This window comes from Kwoniella newhampshirensis, chromosome 7 (genome assembly GCF_039105145.1).
Source record: "Kwoniella newhampshirensis strain CBS 13917 chromosome 7, whole genome shotgun sequence".
NCBI classification, from domain to species: Eukaryota; Fungi; Basidiomycota; class Tremellomycetes; order Tremellales; family Cryptococcaceae; genus Kwoniella; species Kwoniella newhampshirensis.
Genome location: NC_089961.1, coordinates 218,310 through 237,111, shown reverse-complemented (window position 1 = coordinate 237,111; position 18,802 = coordinate 218,310). Strand labels below are relative to the sequence as shown.

General features: G+C 52.3%; 7 protein-coding genes across 7 annotated transcripts; 4 read left to right on the top strand and 3 right to left on the bottom strand.

Moving 5' to 3' along the window:
* Positions 1–161: 161 nt before the first annotated feature.
* Positions 162–3,945, bottom strand: IAR55_003805 (uncharacterized protein; the record flags this gene model as incomplete). Its single annotated transcript, XM_066946911.1, has 3 exons — positions 162–2,153; positions 2,216–2,822; positions 2,918–3,945. The coding sequence occupies 3 exons, from the start codon at positions 3,943–3,945 to the stop codon at positions 162–164; spliced, it is 3,627 nt and encodes a 1,208-aa protein (XP_066802290.1).
* Positions 3,946–4,359: 414 nt separating this feature from the next.
* On the top strand, positions 4,360–6,200 carry IAR55_003804 (uncharacterized protein; the record flags this gene model as incomplete). The annotated part of the gene is made up of 9 exons (XM_066946910.1): positions 4,360–4,511; positions 4,614–4,891; positions 4,953–5,077; positions 5,172–5,277; positions 5,349–5,439; positions 5,536–5,681; positions 5,748–5,853; positions 5,917–5,971; positions 6,057–6,200. 9 exons carry the CDS (start codon positions 4,360–4,362, stop codon positions 6,198–6,200), a joined length of 1,203 nt encoding a protein of 400 aa, XP_066802289.1.
* Positions 6,201–6,338: 138 nt separating this feature from the next.
* On the bottom strand, positions 6,339–7,259 carry IAR55_003803 (uncharacterized protein; the record flags this gene model as incomplete). The annotated part of the gene is made up of 3 exons (XM_066946909.1): positions 6,339–6,617; positions 6,705–7,011; positions 7,117–7,259. The coding sequence occupies 3 exons, from the start codon at positions 7,257–7,259 to the stop codon at positions 6,339–6,341; spliced, it is 729 nt and encodes a 242-aa protein (XP_066802288.1).
* A 378-nt stretch (positions 7,260–7,637) lies between these two features.
* Positions 7,638–11,238, top strand: IAR55_003802 (uncharacterized protein; the record flags this gene model as incomplete). Its single annotated transcript, XM_066946908.1, has 4 exons — positions 7,638–7,683; positions 7,779–7,855; positions 7,946–8,383; positions 8,434–11,238. 4 exons carry the CDS (start codon positions 7,638–7,640, stop codon positions 11,236–11,238), a joined length of 3,366 nt encoding a protein of 1,121 aa, XP_066802287.1.
* Positions 11,239–11,391: 153 nt separating this feature from the next.
* Positions 11,392–11,933, bottom strand: IAR55_003801 (holo-[acyl-carrier-protein] synthase; the record flags this gene model as incomplete). The annotated part of the gene is made up of 2 exons (XM_066946907.1): positions 11,392–11,608; positions 11,740–11,933. The coding sequence occupies 2 exons, from the start codon at positions 11,931–11,933 to the stop codon at positions 11,392–11,394; spliced, it is 411 nt and encodes a 136-aa protein (XP_066802286.1).
* Positions 11,934–12,298: 365 nt separating this feature from the next.
* IAR55_003800 (uncharacterized protein) lies at positions 12,299–14,743 on the top strand (the record flags this gene model as incomplete). Its single annotated transcript, XM_066946906.1, has 8 exons — positions 12,299–12,321; positions 12,501–12,864; positions 12,991–13,244; positions 13,365–13,524; positions 13,599–13,863; positions 13,945–14,274; positions 14,334–14,568; positions 14,635–14,743. The coding sequence occupies 8 exons, from the start codon at positions 12,299–12,301 to the stop codon at positions 14,741–14,743; spliced, it is 1,740 nt and encodes a 579-aa protein (XP_066802285.1).
* An 812-nt stretch (positions 14,744–15,555) lies between these two features.
* Positions 15,556–18,250, top strand: IAR55_003799 (uncharacterized protein; the record flags this gene model as incomplete). The annotated part of the gene is made up of 8 exons (XM_066946905.1): positions 15,556–15,714; positions 15,976–16,101; positions 16,282–16,370; positions 16,563–16,689; positions 16,807–16,859; positions 16,926–17,064; positions 17,152–17,568; positions 17,615–18,250. 8 exons carry the CDS (start codon positions 15,556–15,558, stop codon positions 18,248–18,250), a joined length of 1,746 nt encoding a protein of 581 aa, XP_066802284.1.
* Positions 18,251–18,802: the final 552 nt, after the last annotated feature.

The following is an 18,802-nucleotide window of genomic DNA, read 5'->3' as shown; positions in this document are numbered from 1 at the left end:
AACGTTCTTATAGATCACTCCTTATTCTACGTCGCCTCGCATCCGTACCCACGAATTCGATGAACCATTTTAACGCTCACCGTCACTCAATATGCAGACGACTTGTCGCAATCCCACCCATTATTCCTTCTATATCCATGAATCATGTCCCCCCTCAACACTCACTCTCCCCTCTCGCCGACGGGGCTCAAGAGATTGATGTACTCCCTCGGCGGTCTGGCAGGTAACGGCGGGGGAGGCGGAGCACCTTCCGCCGCATGTCCATCGTCGCTTCCACCACGAGCAGTAGCTGTGACAGCTCTCGCTTTACCTGCCTTCACCGTCGGATCTCTGATCAGTGGTGAATCAGGTTCGGAAGGTGATGCAGTGGTTGATCCCGTCCTCGGACCGTTATGCCCGTGACCACTCGGAGTCGGAGTTGGCCGTCCTCTTTCATGACTACTGATACTGTGGGGTGGCGTCACCATACTCGTGGCGCCCAGGCTGGTTCTGGGTCCATTACTTCCCCGAGGAGTGTCAGTCGAGAGAGGTGACGTAGGGTTGCTTTGTTGTCGTACTGCTTTTTGGGCAGATTCGAATCTCTGTCTCATTAGATCTTTCTCTTCTTCAGCAGACATGAACCCCCCTCCGCCATTTTGCTTGGACGAATTGGTCTTCGTGTATCCTGGCAGACCGGCAGAATCCGCGGTAGACGATCCACCAATTGGGTCCAGTGGCGTGGCAAAGACCGGCGGTGCTTGTGTCGGTGAATTGGCTCGAGATTGACCTCTTTGACTGTCCAGTCCCCTGCCTCCCGAATTCTCGCCGCCGCTCTCTGAAGCTCGCTGAACACGGTCCATAGCTTCGTAATACCTTCGCATTTGTTCTTTCTCGTCAGATGCAGATGACACTGCTCCGGCAGGCCCGCTTGTACTTGAGCTTGGGGCTGGGACTGGTGTCGATCGAGAGTGTGATTGCGCCTGATTCGCTCGGAAAGGATTATGACTCTGAATCGGAGCGTTCGATTGGTTATTATGTCGTTGCGGTGAATTTTCGATCAGTATACCGCCTCCGCCACCACTACCACTGGCGACGGGACTACCTTGTGCCGCCGCTGCTGCGACTCTCTCTTGCGCCTCGTAGTACCTCCTCATTTGTTCCTTCTCATTCACCGCTCCCATCGCAGTCCCTACGCGACCAAGGGCACTAATCTGAGCCGTCGTACCTGTGCTTGAGCCAGCACGCGCTGGGGTTGACAATGTTGTAGCTGACGATAATCCGACATCATGTCCGTCTACGCTACCTCCCGTGCGCTGTGAAGCTGCCGCAACCCTATCTTGTGCTTCGTAATACCTTCTCATCTGCTCCTTTTCGCTCAAAACCGAAGAGGTCTTTGCTGGGACGGGTTGTCTTCCATTCGAGGTGGATGTACCGGCACCGTTATCTGTCGAAGAAGCAAAGATGGCATCGTACGGGATAGGTGATTCTTGCGGAACGTCGGATGTAAAGTTCGCTGCTGGAGTCCCGGGCGCGGATGTTTGAGGTATCGAAGGCGATCCAAATTGCGAAGCATGGCGAAGCGCTGGAGAGTTCTGAGCGCTTGTGTTGTGTCCCAGCGCGGAACCCGACCCTGACGCGACCCTACCGGTCGCTGCCTCAAATCTCTTTCTCTGCGCTTCTTTCTCCTCCACAGCAGACATATATGTCGGGTTCGAACCTGTCTGCGTTAGCACAGTCGGTGGCAGAGGCGGATTTTCTGGCTCAGGATGTCGATTGTCCTCGTCATCGTTCGTGGCTCCCCCCGCGTCAGGTGATCCTGCGTTGCCCTGAGTGTAGGTAGAAACAGGTCTCGAAGGTGCTACATAAGCCTTGTCAGGCTGAGCAGGTCTAGGTGGAGCATATTCAGGTGGGGGAGGCTCCGCATCTTCTATACCTGTCTTTTGACTGAGGGCCAGGGCTTGGGCTTGTGAGTGGGCTTGTGTTGGTGAAAGACCTATGCGGTCCAGTGACGCTCCGGACGCTTCTTGTACCTGAGCGGCGCGAGCACGGGCAGAGTCATACAGCTCTTGCTGTCGCCGTTTCTCTTGCTCGGCGGTGAGGTACGTGAACGACGACGGTGGGGCGGCGGGACGGGACGAACCAGCTCTGACTGGACTAGCAGGATTCATAGTGATCTAGAGAATCAGGAAGTCAGTCTTGTACCAAATCAAATTCCGTCAATCTCAGAGCCACTCACATCGCTCTCCGCCAAGCTGGTGAGTTGTGTCCCGCCACCGGCCGCTCCTGATCCAGACTCCATACTGGACTTCAAGCCCTTATCCCATCTGCCAAAAGTGGCATTCGTTCCCGTTGAGTATCTCTTGTTGTAATCGTCCGGCCGTGATCCATGTCCCAGCTCGCTTTGCGTAAATCGCTCTTGTAAGCTGTCGACTGGCGATGCGGGAGTCGTTTCCGTACTTCTTGGTCTCGAAGGATTCGGACTAGGGAAAGTTACCATATCTCTCCGTTGATTCGGCATGGTGTTATAGCCTCTACCGGAACTTGACCGCTGAGGTGGTCCGCCGAATTCGTGCGTAGCGGTAGTTGTTGTGTCAGTCGTGGCTGTCGTCGCGAACGACTGTCTCCTCTCGTTTCTTGGGACAAATCCTTGTATGTTCTGCGGCTGGTATTGAGATTGAGGGGGATAGCCGATCTGGTTGGGAGAATACGTGTCGCGAGCAGTGGCGCCAGTGGGTCTTTGACTTATGGGAGGGGTTGCTGGATCCGATGCGGGAAACAATCCCGGGGATGAGGCAGTAGAGCGGGGTACCCCTGGACAGAGCGCATCAACGTGGCCGATATCCCTGCACATGTTGAGGAGATCAGCATCCTATCAGACCACTTTCGACTCTGCAAGCACAGCAGAAATTGTGAGGGGGGGGGGGGAAACTCCACTTACCTTACAGCTTGCTGAGCGTGACTACGCATGAATGGTCCGACGACATATCTGATCCCACCCATCTCGACCTTGTCTTTCAACCCTTCCGTCACAGCTCGGACTTCTAATTCGTATGCCACCTCTAACGTTCTTGCACCCTTGACACTGACCAGCGCTCTATCCACCAACATCTCTATTCTAGCCGATTTATCGCCCCCTAGTCCAACGCTCTCGTCGACCGCTGCTCGTACCGATGCGACAGGTCTTGCTTTTGCAATCGGTGCCGAAGGAGTTTTCTGCTTCTTCGACGATTTAGGCGAGGTAAGTTCTGGTGGAATTGGGATGGAGATGATCACTTCGTACAGGGTACATTCGAATCCCTTCAACTTGAATGGCTGGGGTCGAGCCGATTTTGTTGTCGCCGTGAACTGTATGCTATCCCCCGAAGCGAACGCCCTGTTCGGTCTTGAGACAGTCAGGTTGATCGACCCGTTCGCAGCTTGTATCGTCTTGCTGTCTGGTGAGTTGTAGATCGGCCAAGCAGAATGTAATTCGTGTTTGGTTATTCGTAGCTGTTCAGAGACCTTGACTATCGCTGACGACTCTTTCTTGAACAGACCACCTTTCTGTCGATAGCACAACGCTGCAACGAGTTCGTATCTGACCCCAGTGTTTTTGGGCAAGTCGATAGACGGCGGTATATTTTCGGGCAAAGGTAAGAAGAACTTGAAATCGGCTGTTTCGACAGTACCCCATTCTCCTTCCCCCTCACCAGGCTTCCACAGTGTCTGGATGGAACCAACATGTTCCCAGGTCGTTTCGGCTCCAGAGGAAGATGCTGGAGATGGGAATCCAGGCGGTAGAGATTCGTGTTTACGAAGTTCCACTCTGACCCATTTAGCCTTGACGGGTTGATTGCCGACTCGAAGTTCGAGAGTTCCGTGGACACCGGCAGGTTTGCGATTCGGAGCAGGTGGGATACCGGGGAACCCTTGGATGAACGGCAGGTGCGGTGGAGCTCGTAAAGAGAGTCGAGCGGGGTGTGACATGATGTGAGCGGATCAGGACATGGGTGTGAATCGAGGGAATTTCGAGGGCTACAAGAGCCAGCACTACTGGAGCGTGGGGCAAGAGTCGACTGGGAAGTGAATGGATGTAGCTGGATCGAACCAGACGATTATGATCTGTCCAAACGATGATTGCGCGAATCGACGCATGCTGGACATTGCAAGCGGTCCTTGATGACATCCCATTCCTGTCTCTCCCCTTCCCGACAACAGTAAGTTGACCGACCCGATAGCATCTCACGGACATCCCATCAATCTCCGCTCGGACCCTCCTCTCTCCTCCACCCGAGCTCATCACCCACCCGACAAGACCATTGCTCTCGACGACACACAAGCTATACTTCGCTCTGGCCACCGTCTCGCCGTGACGACAGGGACATCCAGATCTACTTGACAATGTCAGACACGTTCAGAAAAGCGATGATCAACAAACTACCTCGTCTCCCGCCGACAAGAGCTCCGTGGGCCGATCAACCGCCGCCTAATGAGGATGATGAAGAGGCAGAAGAGCTAGAAGGGGAGGACTCGTTCGGAGACTTGCATACGACGTGAGGTCGCTCTCGACACCCCTTGCCTCCCCCTTCTCCCCCTCCCCCCCCCCTCCCAAAGAGAAGTGTCTATCGGGAAGCTAATATAATCATGCTGTTCAGGCTGCCACCGCCCACTCGATTTGGCGGTAATGATCTCACCCCTCTATCTGCCTCTTCTTTCTTCACCCAAGCTCTCGAAGTCCAGCCTGCAACCTCACCGTGCACCTTCCGAGTCTACCTCACTCCTCCTAATCCTACAGGAAAGGACAGAGGCACATACCTGGTCTGTCATCATGGTGCGGGAGCGGGTGGACTTTCGTTTGCCGCTTTGGCAAAAGCGGTGAAAGGAAAGAGCGGGGGTGAGATGGGTGTGATGAGTTTCGATTGCAGAGGTCATGGTGAGCTCAATCGACGCAGTTCTGTCGAGTGGTGGCTGACATATACTGGGCGGTGAACTAGGGAAGACGAAGAGCGAAGGAGGGAAAGTCGTAGAGAGAGATTTGTCATTGCCGACGTTGCTGTCGGACTTCCTAGGGTTGATAGAACACATGTTCCCAGAACCGAAAGAAGCGCCTTCTTTTGTAGTGAGTTATTTCAAAAGCGACCGCCTTAGCATTACCATCGAAGTGAGCGATCCTCGTGCATCAGCTGACAATGACGTTGCGGCTCCTCCTCTAGTTGACGGGTCACTCAATGGGAGCCGCCCCCATTCTCAGTGCTGCGCCCATCCTTCAACAAAAAGGATACAAAGTCCCGGGCGTTATCGTGTTAGACGTAGTAGAGGGTAAGTCATCGGAGCCTGAGAAGTCCTCTGGTGAATATAGCTTACATCAAGTTGTGGTCCGTTCGGCACAGGGACTGCTGTCGAATCGTTACATCTCATGAAATCAATTTTGAGTCAAAGACCTACATTGTTCAGATCTGTAGTCGACGGAATACATTGGCAGTACGTTATGTTCATTCTGCCTCTCCACCGTTTATTGTAGTTGTATGAAAAGCTTCCCCAGGTGAAGCGCAACAATTGATCTTTCGCCGCCGACAGCCTTTCATCCAACTCTATTCGAGATCCGGAATCCGCTAGAGTATCTGTGCCATCCATTATCGTGCCCGATCCAGGACCAAGCGCTGGTCCTGGTGGACAACAAGTGTGGAGGACCGACTTGTTAGCCACTGAACCGTATTGGCTAGGTAAGGCACCATTTTCATCGGGTCCATCGTCAAAGTAGGTGCTGACGAGCGTTCATCTTCTTGAAGAATGGTACGAAGGTCTCAGCTCGAGATTCCTCACGGCGAAATGCGCGCGATTGCTGGTGCTTGCCGGGCAGGAGAGGCTGGACCGGGAGTTAATGGTTGGGCAAATGTCAGTTTTGATTGGGTCCGTCTATCTTAGATCCAAAGCTTGGAGTTGACCTGTCGTATACAGGCAAGGGAAGTTTCAATTGGAGGTTATGCCCAATGTTGGCCATTATCTGCATGAAGTATGTTCACAAGCTCGCTCCAGTGTTACCCCTATCGGAGGTCATCCATAGTTTGGTACTGTATATCGCTGACGCAGCGTCACAGGACAACCCATCATCTCTTGCAGCTACCATCGTGACGTTCTGGAGGCGGAATACGCGAGTCTTAGTATTGCCTCCTAAGATTGGAGCAGTCAGCGGACAGGGTGGGTCGGGTGGCGTCGAGGTGAAGCGAGTGGGCGAAGACTAGAGATCAATATGTCAACGGACATTTGGAGCATGGATCTGTGTATCATAATCACCTGCGTCCGGCGCCGAGGGCAGTCATGTCTGCCTTGTTGCTGCTCGAAAACCGAGAGTGCTGCGGAGCAAGCATTGGTTTCGTTCCTCATTTGTAGCCAGACCCATTGCCGCGCATTTTCTTCGGTCGAGGTGTGATCTCATCGTCGTGATGAGATATTGTTTCTGTCGATCGATGCAATGCTGGTATATCTGAACTCTCTTCATCGATGAATATCACCTCCTCTTCCTTGATCCGTCTAACCCCGTCCCACGCTGCAATCTGTCCTCTATACACTGGATTGATGGGAATCAAGCGAGAGTTCGCAATGTGAATCGCCTCGAGAATCAAAGGTAAAGGGGCCAAATAACTAGCTGATGTCTTAACCTAGGAGATGTGTCGATGGGATCACGAATCAATTTCTTCGTCATTTTACACGGGATGCAAGGAAAGTGAGTGATCAGCCGGACCTACCTTCTTGACCATTCTATGACCATCTCCTTCCAACCATCCAACTACGCAGACCCATTCTCCCCGACTGAGCGTTACCTTCTCGCGATTTACGACGATTGATGAGAACGTGGAGGACGATGGTGGAAGTGAAGTTTGTGGTTGCCGAGAATAGATAGTGTCCTGTGCGGAGGAGACGTCGGTGATACTGGGACTTTGGCCGAGTAAGGGGGTAGATATGTTGACAAGCAGAGTGGGAGATGGTGTGGTTGGATCGAGGGCAGGTGCTGTGAGGAGAAGGAGCGAGGTAGGGGAATGAAAAGCTAGGACCCTGCTCAGGTATGAAACATCAGATATAATCCGTTTCAATGAGATCAACACGATGATGAAGAGCGATCTCCTGAGATGACGCCAGTGATTTTGGCAATCGACTTACTGTCCTACCAAACGCAACTTCCTACCTCGATGATCGGTTGACACAGCATGAAGCGGTAACACCAACGCAGAGGCTATCAAGTCCGACGGTGGAGCGGGTGGAGGCAGAGTCGTCAGCTTCGGTCCTCCTTGGTCTAGGGCCATGTTTGACTGGCGTGAGGATCTTGCTCCCATTAAGAAGCGAAGATGATACGGCGAGGAGAAACCAGATAACTGACACCAATTCGAAGCGATGAAGAATGAAATCAATTTACGTAATTCAATGAATGATGATGAAACAGTAAGATCTCAAAGTCGCGTTGTGTGCAATTGTGAAACGACAACAATAAGATCCTCATCTCACTTCTCATCTGGATGATCTCTTCTTCGTCATCTTGTACATTCATCGCAGATGGTCTCGCCTAGCTTTCAAGATCTCATGACACAGTGAACGATATCGCTCATAGTATCCGTTACAGTACATGGATCGAAACAGGTGGAACCTGTCACCGGAACCGGGACGATCTAAGAGTCGCGCAGGATATGGCCACTTCGATACCGAATGGACCACTTGATGACTATCTCAATGGTAAGTGATCAACTAGTACTCGCCATCTTGGCACAAGCAATCGCTCCGGGCTGACTTCTACCCCTGCTCCCCTGCTGGTTGATCCGATCGTCCAGACGAGGGCGACGATTTGGTGCAAAAAGATGGGATGGCCGACGAGATCCAAGACGGTACGAGCGAATCAGGTGACATTGTGCGTTGCAGTTCTCTCATCTGTTTCACACTCCTATGCATTGAGTCCCTCCCAACAATCGCTGGTTCGCTCACCAGTCCGATGTTGCAGACTCTCGTAAACACTCTTCCACCCTCCGTCAATTCTCTCGGGAGGGGTTGGACAGGCGTGCTCCCAAATCGTCCCAGCTCTAGCGCTTCGTCCACCACACCTCTACATGACAAGGTCCCGACTATCCTTCCACCCGACGATACGTTCGCAGAAAGGTTTAAATACCTAATTTGCTCTTCTGGTTTGCTGGAAAAAGACTATGTGCCTGGGCTAAGCGATGGCTTGGAGCCTGAAGGAGAGGAGAAAAAGAGGGGCAAGTGGGTGGACGCGAAGAAATGGATGGAGAAGGGGAAAGAGAGATGGGACTTGGTGTTGACTGGGATTTGCTTGATCCTCGGGATTCTACTTCTGCATCCTGGCTTGGGGATCATCCTACTTGTTGGACTCGTGGCAGGAACCTGCTTGGGAACGTGCTTTGTTCTATCCCGCGAAGAATTCGTGAGTCGCTTGTACGCCTCGCCGGAAACCACTTTTCTGATATCCCGTAGCAGATGTCCAAGATCTCCTTCCGTACCTCAACCCCTTCGTCCAAATCGCAAGCTCTCTGCGCCTTGGAAGCGTTCATCTCGCAGACTCATACCCTCAACACTGCCCTTCACGCATCTCTCGATCTTCTCCAACCACATTCCTCATCGTTTGCTACTCATCATTCACTGCGTCTTGGCCTTCATCATCTCACGGACAATATGACGGACCACCTTGCCACAGCTACTTCCACTCTGCTCGAACTCACCGATCGAAAGGAACTCGGTGTGCTGGGTGAGATGTACGATATACCGGTCGTAGGAAGCTTCTTCTATTCGCGTCGAGCGAACGTCAATGACGCACAAAGTGACGACAACGCAGACCTTGAATCCTCCAGCCCTAGGATTCCGTCTCCGCGCAAACAAAGCTTGTCTCTGTACCCGCTATATACGCCATCTTCCAAACCACGCCGATTTTCCAGTTCAACCCGACCGATTCCCGCTTCCCCTCTAGTCCGTACTCCGCCATCTTTCGTGCGCAGTCATTCAAACCGTACGCAGCATCTATCTCTCACCTCTGCCGCTGATCTTCAGGATCGGTTCACCGCTGTTCCAGTAAGGACTCCGAGGATTTCTAAACGCGCCAGTCACGACAAATTGAGGGAGCCAGGTCGGACGGCGACTGTCAAATCACGCCCGAGGCCCGAGCGAAGGATCACAGAGGCAGATGAAGGAGAGGAGGCAGAAGAGAGCTTCGAGTCGAGCGAAGGCGATAAAAGTTTGGACGACAACGTGGATCGGACGGTTCGCAAGAAGACTTCATCTAATTTGGCGGAATACGAAGACCAGGAAAATCTGTCTAGGCTGCCGTCGACTCCCACGACTCCAGTAATCGAAATGCTCCGAGGCACGCCTTCTCCTTTCCCTCGCGTGTCGTCGCCTCTGGCTCGCCGTACCTCGCACGTCAGCGAGGGCGGACTGGTGCGACTTCGCAGTGCTACCACTGCGACCGCCGGTAAACAGCTCACGTCTGGACTGCTCCCTTCGCCTTTCGACCATGATCTTTCTTCCACTCCTCTTCGTTCAACGCTTTCTTTAGAGCCTGGTCCCAATCCAAAGAGACGCAGTCTGCAGAATATGCCGTACTATCCTTCGTCGGACGATGATCGCGCCGCAGCTTCTGCTGGTCTGACCAGAACACAGTCCATGCCATTCTCAGATCTGCAAGCATTACGAACAGCTTCCTCGACCGGATCTCGCTCTCGCCGATCATCACTCAACCCCGGCGTGCAGATGCCTAGCTCACCACTAGGCATCGGCTTTCCGACCTCTTTTCCTCTTGACGAACGATCATCTCTCGGCGCAGTCACGCTACTTTCTCCTGCATCATCTGTCCATCGGAGACGAGTAGAATCGGTCAGTCCATTGACGACACCTGCTCTTACGGCCAGCTGTCTGGGTATACACCTCAAGAGGAGACGTTTGGCCTGTTGTCTTCTGGGGTTGCAGTTCTCTGGAATCGATCGGGCTTACTGGAAGGAGGTCAAAGAGACCTTGGAAGCCATGACAGCTGGAATGGTGAAAGAGCGGACTGTATTGGAACGGGTGCTTAGAGAAGCCGAGAGAGAAGCTCTGCTCGCGCAGGAGTTGAACACCATCGTCTCACCCGGATTCCAAAGAGGCTCTGAGAGGGTTGGAGGTCAGTCGACTTTTTCGCTTCCTGACATCCTGAACGGAACAAAGGACTTCGCACCGCGAACCAGCGACGAGGCGATCGTCGTTGAACAGGTAGACAGGATAGCGGCGACGTTGGTCAAAGCGTGGAGCGATCTGAGGTCAGTGAGTGAGGGGTTACAAAAGAAAGACGAGCATAGCGATGGTGGTTTCGAAGCGTGGGGAAACATCAGAGAACGATTGGGTGAGATGGTGAGGGATTGGGACAGGGGACGTGAGGCGATTGCGCGGATTCAGGCTGGCAATCCGACGCACGAGGCGGAGATCCATGTTGAGACTGGTCGGCAGCGAGTTGGCGAAGATCTGCCCGAATTCCTCAAAGCTTGGGAGGAGTCATCGCGGGATACCTCATTAGACACGAGTCGCACTGTTTTTGATAACGACCTTGCGGAATCAGCACTTGTTGATGATGCGGAGGTCTACGAGAAGACAGAAAAACTCCCGCCAGCAGGAAAAGATACGGTGTTCGAATCGGTCTCTCTAATACCCATTCAATCGGAACATAAGGCTTTGTTGAGCAAGTTGAGTAGGGAAGAGAGGATAGTCCTGATGCGAGAAGCGAGAGACAGAGGGTTGAGTGTTGAGATACTTCATCGAGGAAGGAATGGCGGCGAAGTAAACATGGCCGAAGAGGTAGACAAGGAGATGAGGAAGAAAGGAGGAGAAGTGGTGGATGAGCTGAGAGGTGTCATAGGAGTGATACGCCGGATGAAAGGTGAGGGCGAGGGCGAGGAGAAGCAGACGTCATCTGGGACCGAGGCGCCTTACGAACACGGATTGAATTGGAAGGCTGGTCTGGGAAAGGGGATCACAGATAAGGAGACAAGACCTGACGCCATGAACAAAAACAACGACCAGACTCATGATGACCGACACGAGAACGAAAATGGACAAGAGAGCAGGATCGAAACGCAACAAGTAGCTCCGAGTTTTCGTAATCGACTGGATAACTTGACAGACCACCGGGACAGTGTAGGACCTGGCATAAATCTTCGAGCAGGATTTGATATGGAGGAGCTAAAAAGAGGTCTGGGTCTGAAGATGCCCCAGCTAGGTGCGATGGTGGGACGGGAGGAAGGTATGGAATTTGATTGAGGTATGATGGCAGACACAACTACTGTAGTATAGGCATACCCTGCATCAGCGGTAAAGATCATCAGAGACTTCGAGTCAAGGATGATCACAGATTTGTGCTTTATCCGAAGAATCTATGTTCCAATCATAAAACTCCCTCCTCGACACTGACACCTATTTGCTCGTCTGCTGAGCAATAACAACTCCCACCACCACCCCTGCGTCGTGCGACAGACTGCCCATGAGACTGTATCTCTCTGTGATTGTCCTGTCGGTTGGTCGTAAGATCGGTTGACCGGAGGGAAGATGGGTGACCTCGAGCGATTTCCAGGTGGGCAATGTGGGGAGGTGTGAGGCGAGGGACTTGTAGGATGCTTCTTTGAGGGTCCATCTGGGCGAGGGTTCAAGGTGCGAGTGTAAAGTTGAGCAGAGTCAGGATTCAAGATCGAGAGATCATCGAGTCCGTCAATATCTTTTACACGACGAGCTGTCCTTGAGGCTACAGAGCTCTGCGACACTCACCTCGAAGAGAGAAACCTCAACCTGCGATCTAACAGACCCTCTTGCTCATCGCCCTTGGGAACCTCAATAGCTCGGAACAGATCATATTCCCCATCTGTGCATATTCGCCTGGCCACTTTATCCGCTCCTCGTCGAATTATGATCGCTCGGAATCGAGCGAGGGAAAGGATATCGATACCTATTCCGACAATCATCGTGCTCCTTGGGTTGACATGGTCGCCTTCCTCGGACGAAGTGACGGGGCGGTGAACAGGATGTGGCTGCGGACGATCTCGAGGATTACAAGATGACACGAGGACGTGCAATAATGCAATCCACCCGCCCGCTGAGATAAAGGGAGCGACGCGTCGTGCGACTTGGGACATGAGCAAATGTCAACTCTCCCGATCGCGTCAATCACATCCATGTTCATGTTCATTCCTTGATTTTTGGCATGTACTGTTAGGTTTATCTTTTGCGATTTCCATACATACCTTGTGCATCTCACTCTGACCCGCTGTCTTTTTACTCAGTTCCTTCCTGGCTCCTACTTGTACATCGACGAGGAGCTGCCGTCAAGATGGACGACGAGGATAATGACTAGTGAGTCGATCTCTCCAATCTATTTAACCGAAATGTCTACTGCACTTGCACTTTCTCGCGAAGTAGTGCACTGCACTGACGGAATGTCTTCTCGTTGCCTCTTTTACCTCTCTTTGTACGACTGAACCCTCCTTCCTCCTCACCTATTATGACACCCACCGTTCCGTATCCCTCCACAGCGAGCTCGAACGTCAAAAGACCATTGCCGAGAACCGAGCCCTCCTCGATTCGTTAGGTCTCGATCCGTCCGGCTCTTCCAAAATCCCCTTCGCACGAACCTCCCTCCCGAAGCCCAAAGCTAAACCTGCATCTGGTGCCGGGATCAAACGCAAAGCACCGGCGGTGGCAGCTGATGATGGACCGAGAAGGAGATCGGGGCGATTGGCGGGGCTTGAGGCGGATGGTGAGGCTCTGAAAGTCAAATTGGAAGAGGAGGAGAAGGAGAGGGAGATACTGAGAGTCGTCAATAGGAAGGAGAGAGAAAGAGTGATGGAGATTGGGAAGATGGTGGAAGATGGAGATGAGGCAGAGATCAAGGATTTGGTGAGTGATCAGCGGTCCAGTCGACTACACTTCTTTCTCGACTATCCTTCGATGGCTGTGTTCAGCTGCCCCGGAAGCTTGGTTGAAGGTCATAAGGAAGATCACTGACTTACCTTTTCATGTCAGGAACAATACCTCAAATCCATATCCCTACTTTCGAATCCCCGACCATATCCTACCACCTCCAACTCTGCCAAAGAAGCTTATGCTGAATCCGATTCCGCGTCCGTCGAGGTACAACGGCTGAAGGACGCTTTCAAGGGAATGACCTTGAAGGCCAATGCAAAGGTCACCAATGACAGAGTGTTCAGTATGGTCGTGCATCCTGAACGCACGAAGACTTTGGTGTTGGCTGGCGATAAATATGGCCAATTGGGAATGTGAGTTGGACTTCTCATTGACGATAACTTGGAGTCGAGCTACCGCTGCTCGAAGACTCAGCGTTCTCGTGTCCTGTTCAGAGCTCTCTGGACCAGTGCTGATGAACCTGGTTCTGTCAGATGGGACGCATTGGGACCTGCTACGGAATCAGTCAAGACCGAGGATGACACAAATGGTGCGACGGAAGAAGAAGAGCCGGAGGGCCGAATATGGCGTGTTCAAGCTCACGCAAGAAACTCGATCACATGCATGAAAGTGGATCCCATCAACGGTTCGGGCGTGAGTACTTCATCCTTGCCTTCTGGCCTCCGCTTTCTTCTCTCCCGGCTGATGTTGTCATCCCATCAACTTAGCTCTTCTCCACCTCGTACGACTGTTCACTACGCCACTTATCCTTCTCAGAGCTCAAATCCACCGAACTGTTCGCTTTCACTAATGAGGATATGCTCATCACGCATTTCGATCTAGTTCCCAACGGTCAGGAAGCCTGGCTGGCTGACAAGAACGGCGGGATCAGCCATTGTGATTTCAGGGAGAGTAAGAGGGAGAGGGAAAGGAGGAGATGGGTTGTGCAAGATGAAGGAAGGGCTGCGAAGCTGGGCGGGCTTAGTGTGAATCGTGAGTGCCTTTCATCGAAGCATTGGCTAGATAGGATGAGTGATTTATAACATTGCTGATCATTGTCATTAACCTCTACAGCACTCATGCCACATCTCTTGGTTACGGCTGGTAACGATCAACATCTAAGAATATGGGATACTCGACACCTCACGTCGATTCCCACTTCACCAGACTCATTGAACACTCGTTCAACTGGTGCGAAGACAGAATCATTTGGAGATTCAGCCTATCATCCCAGCCATCTGACGGCTGAGACGGACTACGAGCATCTATCGAAATTTCAGTCCTCCGCCAAGGGCAAAGGTCTACTGAGAGCGAGTTGGCAGCATGGGAAAAGTTGTAGTTCAGCTTATTGGGATCCGTGGGGAAGAAGAGTCCTGACGACCAGCTACGACGATAAATTACGAGGTGAGTGTGGCTCAAGCTGACATTCTGGCATGTTCTTGACAAGAGGTTTAATTATGCAGTTTGGAATTTGAACCCCCAATCAATGTTGCTTGATACTCCCCTGGCTACATCGCATTTCCAACCGACCAAATCTATCCCGCACAACTGTCAGACAGGACGATGGTTGACTATCCTCCGAGCGCAATGGAGTCTGAATATGGATTACATGCCCCATTTCACTGTGGGGAACATGAAGAGGAGTCTGGACGTGATAGCTGCGAGCGGAGAGAAGATCGTCTCGGTGTGGAATGACGCGTGAGTTATGGTCCGCTTTCGAATAGGCGGGGGACTTGAGTTGACTGTGTTCTCGATGTGCCGTAGCGTCACTGCTGTACCAGCTGTGACGGCATCTCACCCGACCATCGTGGATAGGATTGTTGGAGGAAATACGAGTGGAAGAATCCAGCTCTGGGGTGCTGGTGAAGCTTGAGGTGGTGGGTTTTGTGCAGCTGCTGGCTGCGCGCGAGAGCGAAGAAAGTGGGATTGACATACATTGTAGAACTGTCACGGAGGAGTGGTGTCTTGTTGAGTGTCAGTCGATGCAGTAGGCAGGTCAAAGACGATAATAATGCATAAGCGGTACAGCATCGAGTCGTATTTTCGTATTGCTGTGATACCCGGTCCGTTTCATGCCATAGACTGAAATCTCACTGCCTCACTTTGGAGAGATACACAACAAAGCTTCGAAATCAAGTTGACAATGGCTCGTGAACAGATCTGAAGCAGATTTCCCAAAGGACAATGACCAGCTTAAGTCTTGCAGAAGACAATCAATTGTCAAGATCCTTTCTTTGTGCTCATGTTGACCTTGCCCCTGAAGGAGCTCAAACAAGGAGGTCAAAGGATAAAGGATGTTCTGGCTGCGCTGACACTGAACATGGTGTTTAACGGTTGATTGACCAGGACGAGGAGGATAAAGGATGTGTTCAGCTCAAGACGATTGATGGCCGAAGAGTCATTGCAGACAACTTGTGGTATCCGCTCCTCGTCGAGATAGTCACTGCAGTCAGGTCCTTGGATCATCCCCATTGGCCGCAATCACATCTTGATACAGTAGTCTGCCCTGGTGCTAAAAGCCCTACTAGCATCAAGTGACCCAACCCTCCAAATATCCCGCGTCTCTCCTGATCCAAGCGCTTCCCTCGCCGCACTCAAGATTATTTTTTGGTAGCAGTCCAGCTTACACATCACAGAGCCGCTCTTCCTTCTTTTGGCAAGGTGCCTTGCGGACACTTCAGAGCAATGACGAGGTCCCACTCCTTCTTTCTGGTGATTCTGTCAGTGGGGAGGGTAGGTGGTCAGTATCTCCCTTCGACGGCATATGAGCCACGAGGTCCTATATTCGGGGACAGGAACTGGGGGAACGGTACGGACGAGGGGTTGATGAGGCGTGATGGTGGTGTGAGTGTTCGATCTTTTTCTCCTCCTCCTCCTTCTTCTCTCAAGTCCAATCGAGCTCTCTTGCAAGAGGTCGTTCATGGTGGTACATTGCTCTACATCGCCTCAAGTCACATCGTGTCACCTGGCGTTACACCATGACATACCAAATCTTACTGCGTTACATCGCAATACATTCCCAATAAGTTGCTGTATCGCCACTCACCGCCCATCGCTCGAAATTTTCTGACTAATTCCCCCTTGTTCTCAAATGCCGCTCCGCAGAACCAAGACTCGACGTCTACCGCCATGTACCTGGTCTCGCACGACGATTTCTGTTTGTTCGGACCTACCGAGCCGAACACGGCGATATCTGATTCGAAGATGAAAGTGGTATCTTGGTGTACCAAGGTGAGCGCCGCGATAAGTTACAGTACCTCCATGAACCTATGTCGCCTACCGCCGTCTTTATCACGATTCGAGAAGTCTACGAGAACTGCAGTATTTTACCCCCTCGCTTCGGATCACTGGAAGTTGGACCAGGAATACTGTGCCGTGGGAATTGTTCGACATGCTGATTTTGGGTGGTAGGACGATCATGGGACACGGCTGATACCTGATGGAATATTACGTGGCGTGACATACGTCAAGGCTCCCAGCTGGGTGCAGGTCAGCGGAACGTGAGTGGATGGATTGGCCATTCCTTTCAGCAAGATAAGCCTTAAAGCCCTTGCAACCCTACTCACCCGTTATCCCACTCCTCAAGGGTGCAGATCATAAGTACCTACCTTGACTCATTCTGAACATCCGAATTTTTCCTCGATCAGAGCAGACTGAATATGAACTGATCATTTACTCCTGCCCACGCTCAGTGGCGATTTGACAAAGATCAATATCCAGAAAGGCGATCAGGGCGGTCAATTCGATTCGAGCAAACATACTCCCGATGGCGCACAGATGTATATCAGCGACGATAAACAAACGGCCTCCAGCTGGGTGGTGAGTTCCCTTCTGCCATCCGGGCAGAAGCAGTGTGAATTGGACTTTCCGACCCCCTCATCCCGTTTTGACAGCTCGGTACGAAAGGAAGAGAGACGCTGATCGTTCTTCTTACAGACTCTGATTTCCGATCAAACATTTTGTGTAAGGGCTTGTACCGGTGATCCCAAGTATGTTTTCTGTCCTCTCCGGATCCTGACTCGCAGTCAAGTCACCACTGACCATATGTCCTTCAGGTTCTGTCCAACGAAATACGACGAGATGGGCTGTTATTTCCTGACTTCCAACGGCGTAGGCTGGGATGGATCGTATCAGGATTGTGAGGCGGACGACGGGGACCCACCAGGCGTCATGGACGGTACAACCTATACACAAGTGAGTGAGAAATTCTCTATCCACTCTTCCTATCATCCTACTCCCTGAAAATGAGCGTGAGCGAGTTCATTGACGACCGGATATAAGGGGAACACACCGGTGCCATCACCTACTATTCCTCCTGTCAGCAATTGCAAGCCCGGATCAAGCGCGGCGAATGGTCAGACTGCAGCTGCGGGCAGCGGGTCAGAGCCAGGGTCAGGGTCAGGCGGTGGTTCGAGTACGGATGGAAATGGGGATGCGGGCGGATCGACGAGCTGGGTGCCAATGCCAACTTGTGTGCCATGCACATCGGCATCAGCGTCGACATCTGAGGGGTCAGCATCGAAAGGTGATCCGTCAACAGCCGCACGATCAGACGGTGGTTCGACTCCTACGGCCACTCCCACTTCGAGCTCACCAGGATCCGAAAGCACTTCCTCGGGCGGGACAGAACAAGTCGGCATTACCCAGTTATCTTCAGTAAGTCAAGTCACTTTCGCATTCAGCTCGGGGAAGAAACCTGTAAGTCTCGTCTGGCGCCCTGCTGACCGACGGAACGACTTTGCAGGCCGGCGGTGGTGGTACTGCACTGAGCCTACCGCCCTCGCCCAGTCCCACCGGACTCAACGGACACGGTGGTGAAGTAGGCAAGAATCATGGCGCCGCTCCCAGCCAAGTCAATAACACCGCTGCTGCTCCTTCATCTTCCCAGTCACCCGGCACCGACAATGACGATGATGACGACGACTTGTCCCGTCGAGGATGGCTACTCGATAGCAGAGATGATAATGGAGGAACTACCACAAGCAACGGTCAATGCTGTTTCACGACGTGGACACCGTCCGTTGTTAGCGGTGCTCAGAAGACTGGTACCAGTGATGGTGAATCCAAGAGCGCTGCCACTAACGGTTCTGCTTCTGTCACGGGGACGAAGACGGATGCATCAAGTGCAGGCACAGGCACAGGCGCAGGATCACACCCGATCACCACGACGGGATCTAGATCTGTCGTCAGTGGTACTTTGAGAGCCGGGAATGGAACGGTCGGCGGTAATTCCAGTAAGGCAGGGAATGGGACGAATGGCAGCAGTGCAGCTTTACGAGTGGTCATCGTAGGTCTGGGTGAGGGGGATTTAGTGAGATTAGTCTGGCTTGGAATCGCTTCGGGCATTGGCATGCTGCTTGGGGGATTGACATTGGTATAGTCTGCGTTGTCACATGTGTGTGTGTGTGTGAGAGAGAGAGAGAGTGTTTGTGAGAGAGCGATGGATATACCCTCGATATTGCTGATCCTATATAAAGTGCTAGAGCTATGCACCGCTGTTCTTGGCATTCCAATACGAGTACTCGTACTGTGGACGTGGCGGTGGATCGCGTGTCTCAAACGCCACTTGCATCATTCCCACCGTTCCACTGCACGGTGAGACTCGGCGTTATACGGGGTTATGTACCCTTCCGCGTTGTTTGGCACTTTTCATCCTCTCCTTTTGTTGTCACAGCCTCGTTTTGGATGCTTGCATTCTCGTTTCCAGCAGATGGACCCTGAGATACAACACACAGAGACACAACCGCGCATTCAAAGTTTGGTGCTCTTGTTGTTGCTTTCACTACCTCTTGACACTCCTGTCATACTCATCCCGTTCGACACCTACATAGCCACCCTCCTGGACGTCATCACAGAGACCGACCTAACTCGCGGATACAGTCGTAGTGTGGATCTCGTTGATATAGCCTCGCGACTCATCTCCAATTCACGC